This window comes from Eucalyptus grandis, chromosome 7 (assembly GCF_016545825.1).
Source record: "Eucalyptus grandis isolate ANBG69807.140 chromosome 7, ASM1654582v1, whole genome shotgun sequence".
Taxonomy (NCBI): Eukaryota; Viridiplantae; Streptophyta; class Magnoliopsida; order Myrtales; family Myrtaceae; genus Eucalyptus; species Eucalyptus grandis.
In genome coordinates, this window is record NC_052618.1 from 49,936,030 (window position 1) to 49,952,821 (window position 16,792).

General features: G+C 38.3%; 2 protein-coding genes across 2 annotated transcripts; both read left to right on the forward strand.

Moving 5' to 3' along the window:
* Positions 1-10,316: 10,316 nt before the first annotated feature.
* LOC120296198 (putative receptor-like protein kinase At3g47110) lies at positions 10,317-12,653 on the forward strand. The gene has a single exon (XM_039317894.1). It carries the CDS (start codon positions 10,317-10,319, stop codon positions 12,651-12,653), a length of 2,337 nt encoding a protein of 778 aa, XP_039173828.1.
* Positions 12,654-12,664: 11 nt separating this feature from the next.
* On the forward strand, positions 12,665-16,103 carry LOC104443047 (putative receptor-like protein kinase At3g47110). The gene is made up of 3 exons (XM_039317895.1): positions 12,665-13,004; positions 14,462-14,790; positions 15,945-16,103. The coding sequence occupies exons 1-3, from the start codon at positions 12,665-12,667 to the stop codon at positions 16,101-16,103; spliced, it is 828 nt and encodes a 275-aa protein (XP_039173829.1).
* The last annotated feature ends 689 nt before the right edge of the window (positions 16,104-16,792 follow it).

Below are 16,792 nucleotides of genomic sequence, written 5' to 3' on the forward strand. Positions count from 1 at the left end.
CATCAAAGGTGACAAATGCATATTAACACAAGCGATCTGATTTACATATAGAATATACGATTTACAAATACTAAAGACATTAAAATCCATAAACTCGATTAATCAACATTTTACTTGTAAGACATCAAATTTTTTTTTTTTCACTTTAATCAGATCAATATCTCCTAGGTCTCTTTTCTCTAACTCAAAAAACACAGATTGAATACCCCACTAGTCTCATTCTATACATCAAAATCTCTCTTTCGATCAAATTGATTTGTATATAATCTGATATATCTCTTTATCGGTGGATTGATGCATTGATCAGTCATGAGTCATGTATCCACTAATTACAAAAACTATTCCTGACTAAGCTATTATGTAAGTGGTGTCCAAAATCTCATGATTGCGAACGATTTATCTTTAAACTGAAACTGGGGACATGAGCATGAACTATGAAATACTATTACATAGCCACTAAAATAGCGTGGCGACTGGGTATAATTTGAGAGTGGATTCATTGATTATGCATTTGACGGAATGACGAGTCTTCGTCTCCGTGGACTTCTTAATCTTGACGTAATTGACGGGGCATTAATAGACTAAGCAAGTTAGATATGATGGAGTAAAACTACTTTGTTTAATTGATGGAATAAGTTACTTCATTAATAATTAAGAACTGGACAATGCTATATTGTATATCTAATATTTATATACCGAACCACATGGCAGACTTTGATTGGACAATAAGTCATATGCAACAATTAATAAAAATAATTAGTGTGTTTGATATTTCTCTTTCTAGTTTTTTCTCGAAAAAGTGAAAGCGGAGAAGACGTGGAAATAGGAGTAACACCACAAGCATTACAATAATTCCTTAATGGCGCACTATCTGGCAGGGGCCGAGTCATCAATTAAGTGTTGGAATTAGCGTTTGAATAAAATTTGTCAGTGGGAAAATGATAATGGGGAATGGAAATTCAGTTTTCTACTGCATCATTTCTTCTCAAATTACATAAAAGTCCCTTCCAAGCATTATTGACGTTTGTCTGACAATTGTTGAAGCTTATTCAAATTGTTTTTAAATTGATATACCAAAACGTATTGTTATTATATTTTTCCTACGTTGGTTTTAATTATTTTACCTATAGTTATTTAATTTTCATTAATTTGGATTTCATTGGAGTTAATTTCCACATTGAATTAAAACTCATGAATATGGAGATTTCTCATGTAACCTCGAGAGATTGATTCCATCTAACTTTTGTATGCTCAATAGATTGTTGGGTTCCATCTGTCGGTTGTAGGAGTGACCATATGTAGATAAAAGTGAACCCCTCAAATCGTTTAGGAGTTGTATGTAGATCGTCTTGAAAATTAAAATTCGTTTGATCATCCTTAAGAAGTTCTGCTCACTAGAATTTGACTCTCCGACGAAATACCTTTTACCAAAAGTCTTTCTTTAGTTTTTATTTATTAGAGGAGACAAGTTTTTTGGTGATTTTGGATAGAAAATATTATAGGCACACATGAAAACTAATAACTTTACTTCAAACGGAACTAAAAGTACACAAACTTTGCCAAAATATTATTGACAATAGAGCGTGAGGACATAAAGATGCAATGTTGGAATTTAATCGACAATGATGTATCCATAAACTACAACAAAGATACACTTCATTCCACTTGGGACTTAGTCTAAGGGGTGAACAAAAAAGACTCAAAGCTCGAAAGGACGGACTGGCTCAAATTAGACATGATCGAATAGCCAAGATTTCCGACTGCCCTTTTTTTTCCTGTTAGGCCCAAAAACGCTTGGAATGGCTCAAACTGTGTTTTTAGAAATATGCATAAATTATAAATACATACAAAAATTATTTGAGGCAACAATATAATAACTGATCTATCTTAATTATAAATAAAAAATAAAAAAAATGAGGGCAACGTCTGGACCGGCCTAGTTTATTCGGTCCAAGCCATTTTATTTAACTTCGGACCGAGCCAGCTCGTGGATCGGGACCGGAAATTCCACGGACTTGTCACTCCTGACGTAATTGATGGGTTATTACTTGACTTCTCTTTCTTTCATTTTATTGGGGAATCGTCGTCGGCTTACATGACAGATTTGATGGAATGTCCAGTCTTTGTCTCCAATCTGTTCAGTCTTCATTCTTCAGGAGAGAGAAAGCAACATTTAAGGTAATAAGCAATATTCTTATTCTGTTATTTATTCGGTATCCTCCCCCCTTTCTTCTTTGTTATTACCTTCCATATTGCTTTCTCTCCTCAACTTTTTAAGATGTTTCCTGTTGGACAATGCCATATTACATGACAATATTAATGTTCTAAACCACATGATGACTAATAACAATATGTAAGATCATCTATAAAATAGTTTTAGTCTATTTGAAATATGAATAACACTACCTTCACACACAAAGAAAAGAACACTAGAAGTGCGAAAAATAATGTACAGCACTCACTTTAGTGCTAAAATTTTTTTTTGGATCATTTAAGTGTCAATTTAAAAAAAAAATCACTTAAATGCCAACTCTAATCTGGATCATTGAAAATCTAACGTGACCATATTTTATTAATTTCTCAGTCTTACGTGACTCGTTGACATATCCAATCAACATATAATCCCTAGACGATGTCGTTTGAAAGTTATAAATAGTGATCGTTTGAGTGTCAAATTTTGTTTAAAGCGATCATTTCAATGCCGATCGTTGTTAAAATGCAATCATTTCGGTACTAAGCATGCCACATGGAAGTGCTTGGTGGATTGAATTTTTCAAATAATATGCCAAGTCATATAAAAATTTTAGGGCAAATACCCTGAAAAACCCCAAACTGGTACACTTGTGACAAATTTACCTCGAACTATTTTTTTGACCACCAAAAACCCCAAACTGGTATACCTTTGACAAATTTACCCCAAACTGGTACACTTGTGACAAATTTACCCTATGTTAGTTTTCGTTAAATTTTATTCTCAAAGTATTAAGTTAATGGCACGTGACAGTTAACCGGTATACCAATTTAGGATTTTACGCTTCGTTTGTCACAGTTTACAATTTTTGTGATTTTTTTGTGGTATTAATCCAATTTAGCAGAGGGTATATTTGTCACAAATTTACCAGTTTAAGGTTTTTTGCAGTCAAATAAATTAGTTTGGGGTAAAATTGTCATAAGTGTACCAGTTTGGGGTTTTTTTTTTATAGTTAGTCGGGGTAAATTTGTCACAGGTTTACCAGTTTGGGGTTTTTCATGGTCAAAAAAATAGTTTGGGGTAAATTTGTCACAAGTGTACCAGTTTGGGGTTTTCTAGGGTATTAATCCAAAATTTTAATTGTAAAAGTCACGTATAATTTTTTGCCTGAATTTCTCATCATTGGTAGTTAAGTAATATGATGAAAACTTTTAGCCTTAAAGTGAGTACCGTACACAATTTATGACACATCTAGTGTTCTTGTGCTATAAAATTTCTTATTAGATGAAATAGCGTGCCACGTGGGATGCACCATATCATCAAAGAAGTGTGAAATCAGTATACAAATAAAGTTTGCCAAAAAGAGGAGATAAATGGGGCGAGATCAATTACAGGGACCTTATTTTTCTATTACACCATCATTTCTTCTCAAATCAGGTAACATGAGTACGCCACAATCTGCATTTAATTAATTCCGATTTAAGAGTTTCATGCTCGTGGAGCCAACCATGGGAATCAATACGATGTTATTGTATATGACTAGGAGGATGAAATTTTGAACCCAAGGTTCGAAAAAGATCTAGGTATCTTGTTTGATAGGACGAAGCAGTACAAGCATAATACCTTCATTTAGAAGATCACCAAAAAAGAGTTCAAGTTCGAGTCCATTAATAAATAGCAATTAGGATATGTTAATACGGTTCACCGTACGCCATATCCCTAACGTGGGATTTCTTGTGTCAAACACCCTCAAATCTATATCCAGCACAAAATTGACAAGCAATTTTCTATGGAGACAAGCTTGAATCAAGCTAGAACTTGTTGATTCTTACCTCAATTGATGTAGTAACTCTTCATAACGCTTTATTCTTCAATTTCCTCATACCAAATGCATCTAACTTGCTCCATGAACATGACAAAATTTAGCGTCATAATCATGGAAACCCCACTATCTTCTTCTCAGTTTGTCTATCTTTCCTCTGTCCCATTCCTTCTATTCCCCCCCCTCCCCCCCATTCTCTCCCTCTCCCTCTCCCTCCCTCTCCCCTGTCTTGCTTATCTCAGCCTCAACAAGGAGATCCAAAATAGATTAGCCACCTTAATGAGTCATTATATCCAATTAACAGTCCCAGTGTCCACTATAGACTTTAAAACCAAGATATAATGGACTAATACATTTTCGTGCATGGCTCTTGGTTGGCCACTTTCTAGGAATCAAACAAACCATATAAAATTGTTATTTCATTATTTAATTTATGGATTTACTTTTATTTCGTAGGCATTTACATAATTCGCGCAATGTATGAGGTACTTTGCAAATGTTCATTGAACATTATATCTACGTGGTGCAACCATGAACTTAATTGTCTTATCCCAAATCACATATATATTCCTTATTATCATAACCTCATAATATCTCGTATGGATGTCGACATGTCACTAGGTGTCAAAATTTTAGTTTGCAAACACTATTAGTGAGTTAACCTCAATATTGAGTAAGCAAATTATTGACTGAACAAATAATTGCCCACCTTTTCTTGGAATTGTAGATGCTAGTAAATAGTAAATCACACAGATGATATTCGACGATGCAAATCATAGAGCCAGTCCCACCAATACACCTAGTGGTCGCACTTGAAGAATATTAAAGGTGGCTCCCATCGGTTTAAGAGGTGATCCCATGTAGCACTTTGTCTTTATAAGGTTTAAGAGATGGCTCTCATGATATAGCACTTTGTCTCACGCGACACTTAATTTTAGGTCTGTATAGGCCCGGGCCAAGATTTCGAGCTCCCTCTTATTTATACTAAAAGTACTTTGATAAAGCCATATATAAGTTTAAAAATAAACATATAAATTTGTGATATTTTGATGCGAAAATTCTAATAACTGATTTATTTTAACATAAAAAAATAAAATAAATATATTGGACAACCAGCCTGGACCTCTTTTTTGGCCTCTACTGAGCCTAAAGATTTCATGGATTTGTCAATGCTCACATAATTGATGGGGGTACTAAAAGATCTGTCTCTTCTTCTTTTTTTCTTTTTGGAATGTTCAGTCTTTGTCTCCTTGGACTTCCCAATCCTCGCGTTATCGATAGGGAATATGAGGCACCAATTTGTTCAACCTTAGTCTCCATGGACTTCATGGAATATGAGTCCGCATCCATCATGTCATCTCCAACGACGAGTCTTGTTCCTGTGTTCTCTACGACAAGGTGTGCAACTCACTCTCAAACTTTTTCCACATGATTTTGGTCCTAGGCAACATATCCTCAACAATGTCTTTCATTTCCCCTAGTTCCATTTGACCGCCTGGGAACTGGGAACTAGTCTTTTTAGTTCGGTTCTTGGTTCCTTGGTAGGACTAAATCAGATCCAAAATCGATCACCCCTGTCATGACCTAGCTCTTGTCATTGGCGAGCCACATTCATCTGTAGACAATTGTGATTATTTGACTGACGTTATTTATTGAGGTAGAAATAAATTCCAAATATTTACTTCCTATTTCTAAAAGGAAATTTGTATCTGCATATATTGATATTTTTACATGTTATTCTTATCTGGGTTAACATATAAACTTCATCACTTAAGATTTCGAAAACGTTGGCACTTATGTTATTTTCATAAATGTGTTGGACCTATATCAATGCACAATACTTAAAAAGCACTTACCACCACTTAAAACTAGCTTCCAAAGGAGGAATTTGAGTCTAGTTCTTCAAGATACAACTCAGCAACCCCCGCCTATATCAAGAGCAACATTGACAAGCAATTCTCAATGAAAACGAGCTTGAATCAAAGCTAGAACCGCTGACTCTTCCCTCAATTGATAAACTAACTCTTCATACCACTTTATTCTTCAATTTCCTCATAGCAGAAGCATTAACTTGCTGCATAAACATGACAAATTTAGCTTTATTACCATGTAGACTCCAAAATCTTCTTCTCCGTTTGTCCCTCTTTCCACTGTCCCCTTCTTGCTTCTTTCTATTTCTTTTCTCTTTTTCTTCTCTCTCCATTGTCTTGCTTGTCTCCACCACAGCAAAGAGACCCAGATAGATTAGTCACCTTAATGGGTCACGAAATCCACTTAACTATCCAAAGTGTCCACCATGGACTTTAAAATCATGATATAATGGACTAACACATTTTCTTGCTCTTGGTCCGCCACTTTCTAGAAATCAAAGAAACCATAAAAAATTGTTATTCATTATTCAATTTTATGAATTCACAATTATTTCTTGGGCATTTACATACTTTATGTAAATACGAGGTACTTTCCAAATGTTCGCTAAACATTATATCCATATGGTGCAATCGTGAAATCAATCTGTCTTATCACAAATCACATAAATTTCCTTATTATTAAAACCTAGCAATGTCTCAAATCGACACTTAAATTTTGATTAAATATTTAAAATTAAATTATATAGAAAATTAGGGATCAATTCGGCCCTAACAAAAAAGGATTTGGAGTGTTGTGTGCCTGGCCTGAGTCTTGATGTTCTTGAATCGGCAAGCAAACCTTCGGGTGTCCTGGGCGTGCTCAAAGGAAACAACGATGAGGGTGAGAGAAAAAGGAATAGAGAAGAGTAATAAGGAGAACAGGAAAAGAAGACGGTCGCGTTGGGGGTCGAAAAGAAATAAAATAGAAGAGGGAGGGGTGACAATATTATAACATAAAAAAGTCTTACCTTTTGTCTCTTGGTCAATAGTGTACGAAAGTGTGGCTCTCTTCTCTAGTCTGACCACACGCAGAGAATAAGAAAGAGAGAAGGCTAGAAAGAGAGAGAAAAAGAGTGAAGAAAGTGAAGAAAGGGAGAAAAACATCGTCCTCTTCCTTGGGTCATCATCCCGACGCCGCTGCTCACTCCAGGCGAGAACCCACCAAGCCGAGCTATACTGACGACGAGCCGTGAGCTTCCGGCGACGGTGCTTGATACGAGCCTTCAACGACGGACCGTCCCACGAACTGCTGCTGCTTCTCGCTCGGCGACGGTGCCGCCTTCCGGTTCGCTGCCCATCGTCGCCGCGTCCTCTTTGCCCACTGCTTTCTGTCCAGCGAGCCCAGTGGCGTCCGGCCGCTGCCCGAAAAGTGCCGCTGCGTTCAACCCACCTCGTCTTTCGGTTCCCCCGCTGACGGTTTGGCCCACGCGCCGCCGTGGGCGCCGGCGACACCGGCACCGATGGGAAAGTTGAAACAGCAGCCTAAACGGCCGCCTAACCCCCAGCCCGGACCGGCCATAGCGTCGCCAGCAAGGGGGAGGTCGCTGGCCTGGACCGGCCCGGAGGACGGTTGTCGGTCACGGTCCTCCCCTCTCCTCAGTCGCGCCTCAAGCGATCTGAGGGAAAGAAGGATGGAACCGGGTCGGGAAGCCTGGTCCACGGGTTTGACCGACCCGGTCTCCTCTCATTAATCTGAGATGCGGGTTGGGTCGGGAGACTCGACCCGGATCCGCGCGCTTTCTTCTTTTTTTGCCTTTCGCCAATCCGGACCCGCGTCGGATCGGATCTTGAGACTGGACCCGGATTCGCCGGTTGGCACTTATTTATTATTATTATTTTAAAAATACAAATTTAAAAAAATTCAAAAAAATTCTGCAATTAGGACAAGGCTGAAAAATAGTTTTTGAGTAGTTTTCTCCAAAAAAAAAAAGTTGCTTGAAAAGTCCTTTAAAATAAACAAATCTTATCTTTAGTGAATATGGTGATCTTCTTCTCGGGCCATTTGGCTTGCATCCAAGATATCCATTCATTCATTCTCTCACTAGTTTATTAATTAGTGTAATCAAGTTTTCGATCCTAATTTATCTAATCATAATATTTTACTTAGATTTTTAATTAATCCATTATAAATTGAATTAGTGGCGGCTTGCAAGTTAAAAAAAAAAACCGTAAGTGACAAACTAGTGGGCTTGGGAGAGTCCAGACTAAGTCTAGGCTTAGAAAACGATTAGCCTCATGTGCCTGCAGGAGGCTTTGAAGAGGTAATGACAAATGTGTTGCTAGGTATCAAAATTTTAGCTTGCGAACACTATTAGTGAAGTAACCTCAATATTGAGTAAGCAAATTATTGATTGAATAAGTAATTGGCCACCTCTTCTTGCGATTATAATTGCTAATAATAGTAAACCACACATACAATATTCACTGATGCATCAAATCCCACCGATATACTTGGTTGGTTGCACTTAAAGGATATTAAAGGTAGTTCTCATTGTTTCGAGAGGTGGTTCTTACTACGTAACACTTTCCCTTTATAAGGTTCAAGAGATGGCTCTTACGATATAACACTTTGTCCCATGTGAAGCTTAGTTTTAGGGGTAAGCAAAAAGGATTAAAAGCTCAGATAAGCCATCGGATGGCTCGAATTTTCAGGTCTGACCTGGGTCAAGATTTCGAGCTCTTGCTTATTTATACTCAAAGTAATTTGATAAAGTCATTAATAAGTTAAAAATAAACATATAAAGAAGTGATCTTTGAGGAGAAAAATCTAGTAACGATATTCTAATTTTAACACTAATAAAAAAATCGGGCTAGGGCCCAACCAGCCCTTTATTTCGACCTCTACCGAGTCTGCAAATTCCATGAAGTTGTTAATGCTCGCGTAATTGACGGGGTACTAAAAGACTCCTCTCTCCTTCTTTTTCTATTTTTGGTTGGGTTATGGTTGTCTGCTTTCACGACGCACTTGATGGAATGTCGAGTCTTCGTCTCCATGGTCTTCCCAATCCTCACGTAATTGATAGTGAATATGAGGCACTAATTTGTTTAGTCTTCAGTCTTTGTCTACATGGACTCCATGGAATACGAGGCACCACTTTGGCCTTGTTTGGTTCAGCATTTCCAAGGGGCTTTCAGCCCTGAAAGCCCCTTGGGAATAAATTTAGGTATTTGGTTCAGCATTTGGAGGTGTCCTTGGCCAAATGATGGCATTTGAAATGCCGAAAGCCCAAAGCAAGTTCCCAAAAATTTAGGTATTTGGTTCAGCATTTGGAGGTGTTCTTGGCCAAATGATGGGCTTTGAAATGCTAAAAGCCCAAAGTAGGTGGGGACTTGCTTTGGACTTTCAGCATTTCGGAAATGCAAGTCTACCTCTACTATTCATCTGTTGACTTCTTTTTTTTTTTTTTTATAAAAAAAAAATGATCATCTTCCCCACACCCCAACCGCTGTTGATCGGCGACGGAGTTTCATCGGATTTTTATTTTTATATTTAAAAAGAAATAAAAACTCTTTGTAAATGTTGGATTCGCCTTTTTTTTTTTGTCATTTTTATCTTTTGACAATTAATAGCCGAACTTTTTATCAATACACTAGAATGATAATTAATTAACGAAGATGATTAATACTACAATAATAAAAAAAATTATTCAAAGTTGAAAACAAACCTAAAAGAATCCTAGGCCAAAAGTTGAGCTTTGCATCTAATCTATAATCAAATTCTTTTAATATAATTTTTAAATAAATTTACTAATATATATCTTTTACGTTACTCTCAACATGAAAATGTAAAAGATTATATAGTCATTGTTTCTTTTTTGCAATTTTAAAAATACTAAAATTAAAAAAGACTTAATTTGGTTACACTAAAGGGTTTTTTAAATATATGTTTACCAAACAGTCTTACATTTTCCTAAAGCACTTTTCAATTATAATTTACCAAACAATCTAGCATTTCGGAAAACCCTTTTACCTCAAAGGTATTTGCATTTTCCCAAGGGCATTTCCCCAAAGTCGAACCAAACAGGCCCTTTGTCCTTCATATGGACCTTTCACTTTTGTATTTTATTTATCTTAACATGCTAAATCACATGGCAGAAAATAAGTGGACGATAAGCCATGCGCAATAATTGATAACAATATGCCACATCATTTATCTTACGAAATTTATAAAATAGTCTTAGTGTGTTTAATATATTAATTACAATATTCGTTTATACTGCCACACTTTGCACCCTACAATTTCTACTATTTCATGGACTTCAAAACGTAGAGTGTACGTTCTTTGAAAGAAGTCTACAGTACTTCCCATAGTGGAATCAATCAATAATTGAATTTTGTGCAGGACCAGAGAGTTAAATGCAGCTAAGACTGAAAGTGGAGATCACAAGAGGAGATGGAAAAACAGCTGTTTCTTATTCTTCACTCTGCCCTCTTGTGGTGGTGGAGCTCAATCACAATCTTTGAAGCATACTTGCAAAACCAAACAGATCTACTTACATTAGCCTCCTTCAAAAACGCAATACACAAAGACCCATTTAGAGTCTTGAGCTCTTGGAATGATTCTACTTATCATTGTGAGTGGCAAGGTGTTTTGTGCAGCAGAAGACATCCTGGGAGGGTCACATCCCTGGACTTGAGATCACAAGGCTTGGAAGGCTTACTATCTTCTCATGTAGGTAACCTCTCTTTTCTGAGGATCCTATTTTTGCAGAACAACAGCTTTCATAGTGAAATCCCACCACAGATTGGCAACTTGCTTCGGCTTCGTGTTCTTGTTCTTAGTAACAACTCATTTGGTGGGCCGATACCCTCTAATCTTTCTCGCTGCTCGAATCTCGAGACCCTGAATCTCATAGATAATCAACTTGTGGGGGGAATTCATTCTGATCTTAGTTCTTTAACAAGACTCAAAGGCTTGGGCTTGGCTAAGAACAGTCTCGTAGGTCCTATTCCTCGTTCAATTGGAAACCTCTCGCTACTACAAAAGCTCTCCCTGAGAGCAAATGTGTTAAGCGGAGAAATACCCGAAGAATTGTCCAAACTCAAGAGATTGACATTTTTCGCGCTATCTTCCAACAAACTAATCGGTGAGGTTCCAGCGGGGCTTTTAAACATCTCTGACATTGTTTCATTTGATGTTGGTGATAACCAGTTGCGGGGAAACTTTCTCAATGATGTCAGCATCGCTTCTCCTTCTCTCTATCGCCTTCACGCCTATGTTAACTTGTTCACCGGGATGATTCCGTCAGCGTTAACGAATTTCACAGGCCTTGGAATGCTTAGCCTTGACCAGAACAACTTCCACGGGCCAATACCCAAAAATCTAGGAAGGCTAAAGGGCCTTTATAAGATTACATTGAGCTATAACCAATTGCAGGATGACTTGAGTTTTATCTCTTCTTTAGTTAATTGTTCCAACTTAAATGCTATTGACATGCAAGGGAACTTGTTTCACGGATCGTTGCCGAGATCCTTCTCCAATCTCTCCAACAGCATTGAGTGGATTTTTATGTCAGACAATCAGATCCAAGGATCTATACCTTTAGCCCTCAGAAATCTTTTCAACTTGTCTTTCTGGGATTTAAGTAATAATTTTCTAACTGATTGCATTCCTCATTCCATCGGAGCACTTTCCAACTTGCAGAAACTTGGTTTAGGCGGGAACAGGTTAACTGGAGAGATACCGTCTTCGATTGGTAACATTACATCATTAAATGCCCTTGACCTTTCCTCCAACATTTTCCAAGGCCACATACCACAAAGTCTCGGCAACTGCAAGCAACTAATTATGCTTGATCTTTCAGACAATAACCTAATTGGCTCAATTCCTATCGAAATCATGGGTCTTTCTTCCTTGTCGATCATCCTTAGTTTAGCAAATAATAATTTAGGTGGATCTCTTCCATTGCAAGTTGGATCTTTAAAGAATCTTGGCATATTAGATCTGTCTTACAACAGATTGACCGGCTTAATTCCAACGTCCATCAGCGAGTGCTTGGTATTGGAACGACTTTACTTAGAAGCTAATTCTTTTCATGGTCAAATCCCCGAAGCTTTACGTCCATTACAGGGTCTACAAGAGCTGGACCTTTCCAATAATAATTTTTCTGGTCCAATCCCGAGCTTTCTCGCAAGGCTCTTACTACTCAAGTACTTGAATTTGTCCTTCAATCAACTAGAAGGACAAGTTCCAGAGGGTGGAGTTTTTCTTAATGCAAGTTCTGTATCGCTTTATGGAAATACGGAACTCTGTGGAGGTGTTCCCGATCTGAAGCTTCCTCTTTGCAAATCGCCAAGCTCTAAGAAGTCTTCTTCAACCAAGGCCAGAGTAATATATGTGGTAGCTGGCAGTTTGTCATGTTTAGCTCTGTTGCTCCTATGTTTGTCTATCTTTTATCGTAAAAAGAAGCAGACGACAACCAATGCCTCCACTTCATTATCTTTCGAGAACCAATTCTTGAGGATTTCTTATGAACAACTCCTGAGAGCGACTAACAGATTCTCCAAGACCAATTTGATTGGTAAAGGGAGATATGGCACAGTTTATAAGGGGATTCTTGATGGAGGTGCCATGGTGGCGACGAAGGTGCTCAATCTAATGCAAAGAGGTGCTTCGAGGAGCTTTATCTCCGAATGTCGAACTCTAGGAACCATTAGACACCGAAACCTCGTGAAGATACTAAGTGTCTGTTCGGCGTGGACTTTTGTGGCAATGACTTCAAAGCTCTAATATATGAGTTCATGGCTAATGAGAGCTTGGAGGAGTGGCTGCACCCTGGAACTATAGGACGAGATGATGAGTGTAGCGAATCGAGAAATCTAAGACTAGTGCAAAGATTAAACATCGCCATTGACATAGCTACCGCGATCGAATATCTCCACAAGGGTTGCTATCCAGCCATTGTCCATGGAGATCTGAAGCCGAGTAATGTGCTTATGGACAGCAACATGATGGCTCGAGTTGGAGATTTTGGGCTTGCAAAGATCATTTCAACAGTGTCTTCTGAAGCCAAAGGAGTTCAAGACCAGGGTAGTTCAACTTCAACTGCAGTAAGAGGATCCATTGGCTATGTGCCTCCTGGTATGAAACTGTAATATTTTCTTGATTAGTTTTTATTTGATTGCGATAGTAATATGTGATTGCCAAAATTTTGACTAAACAATTATTCTTGACATTATGTTATGATTGTTATGCACTAACACCTCCTTCTCACAACTCAATTCCTCTTTCCGCTATTAATAGCTTCTGCAAAAAAAGAAAATACGTATTTTTTTGTACGAAAAGATTAATAGTAGCTTGCCTTAATCGTATTTTAAATTAAGATGAGAATAAACCATTGTAAATTTTAAAACAAAACTTGTGAATCCATGTGAATAAATAGATTAAGCATATTGTATCATCTCATATTTATATTTTCTTTCTATAATTTGTATTTTGTCTCATGTCAAGTTCATGCCATTAAAACAGATTGCGAATCTCTTTTGGAATGTTATGACTTAAGGTCTTAACAATAAGTAATTTTTCCTTTACAGCAGACCCTTTCATGACCAATAATTTAATATTAGAAAAATATATTAGATGACATGACATTTATGCCAGAAACCGTTGGAGGATACACTAATTGACAACACGATGGGCTCTACCCAACTATCACTTTCCCTAAACTTATTGGTCAGAGCATATTAAGACAAATTTACGCATTTACAAGTATAGATCCATCACCGTCAACAAATCACTCTAAGTCTCTTCTCCCCCTCCCCGTCTCCTGTTCATTTTTTGCCCGTTTTTCTTGGCATTTTTTCTTCTTGTCTTTGCATAAAAGAAAGTGTGGTAGAGGTATTAAACATAATTTGTATCATAAAAATGACGAGCCTCACGTGGATCTCATATGTTTCTAGAAAAAAAAACCAACTATTCAAATTTAGTTAGCACATAGACTTCTGCCAAGGTCTTCACCCAACATATTTTCTTCTTTTTCTATTTTTACCCGTGTCCTACTAGAGGACAAAGTCACTTTTGATGTTTAGGCAATTTGTGTAGCAAACATGTGACAACTTTGGTTACACTTAGTGGTTTAGTAGAAGAAGAGTTTATATGTTGTTAACTCACCTCTGGTGCACTTTTTGAATTCTAAAATCCTATTTCTCTACCGTTGATGCATTTCTAAATGGTTGATGCACTTTATAAGAGTTCAGACGACAGGCACCAAACATCCATATACAGTAAACTAAACAAAAAATTAAACAGAGAGAAATGAAAGCAAAAAACCAGTAGGGGGCTTTGGGACCCTTGACCTTGCTCAAAGGATCCCTTGGCCTCTACCATGCATAGTGGGCCTGATTGTGAAGTGAGTGAGGGCTTGCAAGCCATCTCTCTCTGTTGGGTGCGATAGGCATGATCCCTCACAATTTTCTTTGGCAAGCTGTTGCAAATGGACATCAAGCAAAATCCCATGTAACTTAGAAGCTTTTTCTAAACAATAGACTTCAAGAAAAAGTGTATGTTCGTTCCTATTAATGTCTTGATGAAATTTTCAGAGTATGGCATGGGACACAAGGTTTCCACACTTGGGGATGCATATAGTTACGGCATTCTATTATTGGAGATGTTCACGGGAAAGAGACCCACTGAAGAGGCCTTTGGGCACCATCTTAACCTCCACAACTTTGTCCGAATGGCTCTTCCGAATCAAGCAATGGACATTATAGACTTAAGGCTTTGGAGTGAAGCTGGTGATCGACAACAAGAGATGAAAATCAGAGATTGCATTATCTCTGTATTCGAAGTTGGAGTCGCATGTTCGATGGAATCACCGCCGGATCGGATGGGCATGACCGAGGCAATAAAGAAATTACACTTGATCAAGGTGAGTTTCGAAGCCAAGGAGAGGATGATAGGTATGTAGCTAAATTAGTTTTCTTGTTTCGTCTTGGAACTTTTTCACTAGTAGAGAAAATCATCGTGCAAAGGTAGTGCTAGCAAATTTACATGAATGTCTCCCTAACTAGTCTACCTACCCATACCTATTATGTGTGTTTTTATAATTGCGTTTTATAATTGTGGAAAGTGGATGTATGGAGTTAAGTCCACCTATTTCCACCAAGTAATCATGTAAAATTTGATGAATTTGCTTATTTGCCTGGTTCTCTTCATTTCTGATGCCAATGTGGATTGATGCATTGCTTAATTATCATGGTTGGGCCATTGCCCTTACCTCTCTCTCTGCACACGCTTGTTTATTAAAATGTGACCTCACTGTGAGGTCACAAGCTCAAGGCCAACTCTTAATGTCATGCTTAAACGAGAGCCCACGGTCAATTGGAGATCAAGCTTGATCAAATCCAAAGGCAAGGAGAGGGAGGCAACCTTATCACAAGATCATGGGGTCAAGGATAACTCTCGATGTTGTTGTTGAGAGTGACCTCACTATCAATGGGAAGCCATGCTTGATCGAATTTGGGCAACGTTGCCGACGAAATTATGTTGCGGTCATGTTGCCAACACCAACAGCCACCGTGTGAGACCCCCCGCCCCCCTACCTCCTCTCCAAACCTCATTTTCTTTTATCTTTTTTCTTTGCTATGGCATTGAATTACATAATTTTTCTTTTTTTCTTTTTTTTGGTCGATAAAGATAGAGAGTTAACAAAGACATAAATGGGACATGATCAAAAAGGGAACATGGACGCATATTTGTTGCACTTGTCGGTGTGCTTATTACAATGTCTAATTATCCTCATTAAGTCGTCCCACTCAACCAACCCTCTCTCTTTCTTCACCATTAGCCACCGTCTCCAGCCGTTGCGGCCACCTATCATCACAGTCGCCTCCTCCACGTCTCACTACTTTCTCCTTCGTGTCATCCATGACCATCTTTGCTTTCTCTATTTGCTGACCCAAAACACTCTCTCCTTCACTGTCTCTTCTCTCACCGCCAAATTTCTAAGGTCTCCAAACCACCATTGATGACCTGATTTAGCCATTATGGCCTCTAAGATCCCATGGAAATCTCAATGGACAGGCTAGATGTAGGAGGCATCCCCAAACCTTGAGATGGCCTTTTGATCTCATCATCGTCTACAACTTGATTGTAGATGATGAGAGGAGCTCGACGCGAGGTCTTGAGACTCACCAAAGGCATAAACTTGACATTCGGGCAAGCTTGGCTGCCCTCAAATGAGAAAGGGAGAGAGCTATGCGAAAGCAGGGACAACGACTGACATTGAAGCGATATGGGAGAGAGGGTGAATGGAGCATGACACGATCCCTTGTCAACACCAACAGTAAATGGTGGAGCGAAGAAGGTCACAATTTATATTGGCAGTGGATGCACATTAGTGACACGAGCCACGTGTGGTTGTAGGGTTTGGCAGGGGGCGGAGATAGACTAGAGGGAGAGAAAAGATTGGCATTGGGATTTTGAGGAGTGATTGGGGAAGGTGTACAATTAACAAGAAAGACTCATGTCTTGATTTGGCATTGGAGACAGCGGATAAGTAAACCAATGGTACAATGGATCCGCATCCAATGCCATAGATGTGGTGCAAAATACATAACACCATGGTATAGTGACGAAAACACTAAGCAAACAAAACCGACTCACAGTATGGACGGAATAGGCTATATTAGGGCAAGTGCCAGTGAAATATATACCAAACTGCAGGTTAACTATCAATAGTGTAACAATCCGCAATAGAATGCCATCAAGCAGCTCAAGTTTGGCATTAGGATCAAAATCAGGGGCACGCTGAAAACATCATGAATTGAGATTAGAACAGGAACAATCTAATGCTAATATCAAGTCACAATGTGAGAGAATATTGACTTTGTGTATTGCTCAATTGGACAATGTATTACACTGGAGGGATA

Bases quoted from the DNA above. Each gene is read 5' to 3' on its own strand.
- LOC120296198 (XM_039317894.1), top strand. From the start codon at position 10,317: ATGGAAAAACAGCTGTTTCTTATTCTTCACTCTGCCCTCTTGTGGTGG.
- LOC104443047 (XM_039317895.1), top strand. From the start codon at position 12,665: ATGGCTAATGAGAGCTTGGAGGAGTGGCTGCACCCTGGAACTATAGGA. The intron at 13,005-14,461 runs GTATGAAACTGT...TGAAATTTTCAG, and splicing joins CATTGGCTATGTGCCTCCTG to AGTATGGCATGGGACACAAG. The intron at 14,791-15,944 runs GTGAGTTTCGAA...CTCAATGGACAG, and splicing joins AGAAATTACACTTGATCAAG to GCTAGATGTAGGAGGCATCC.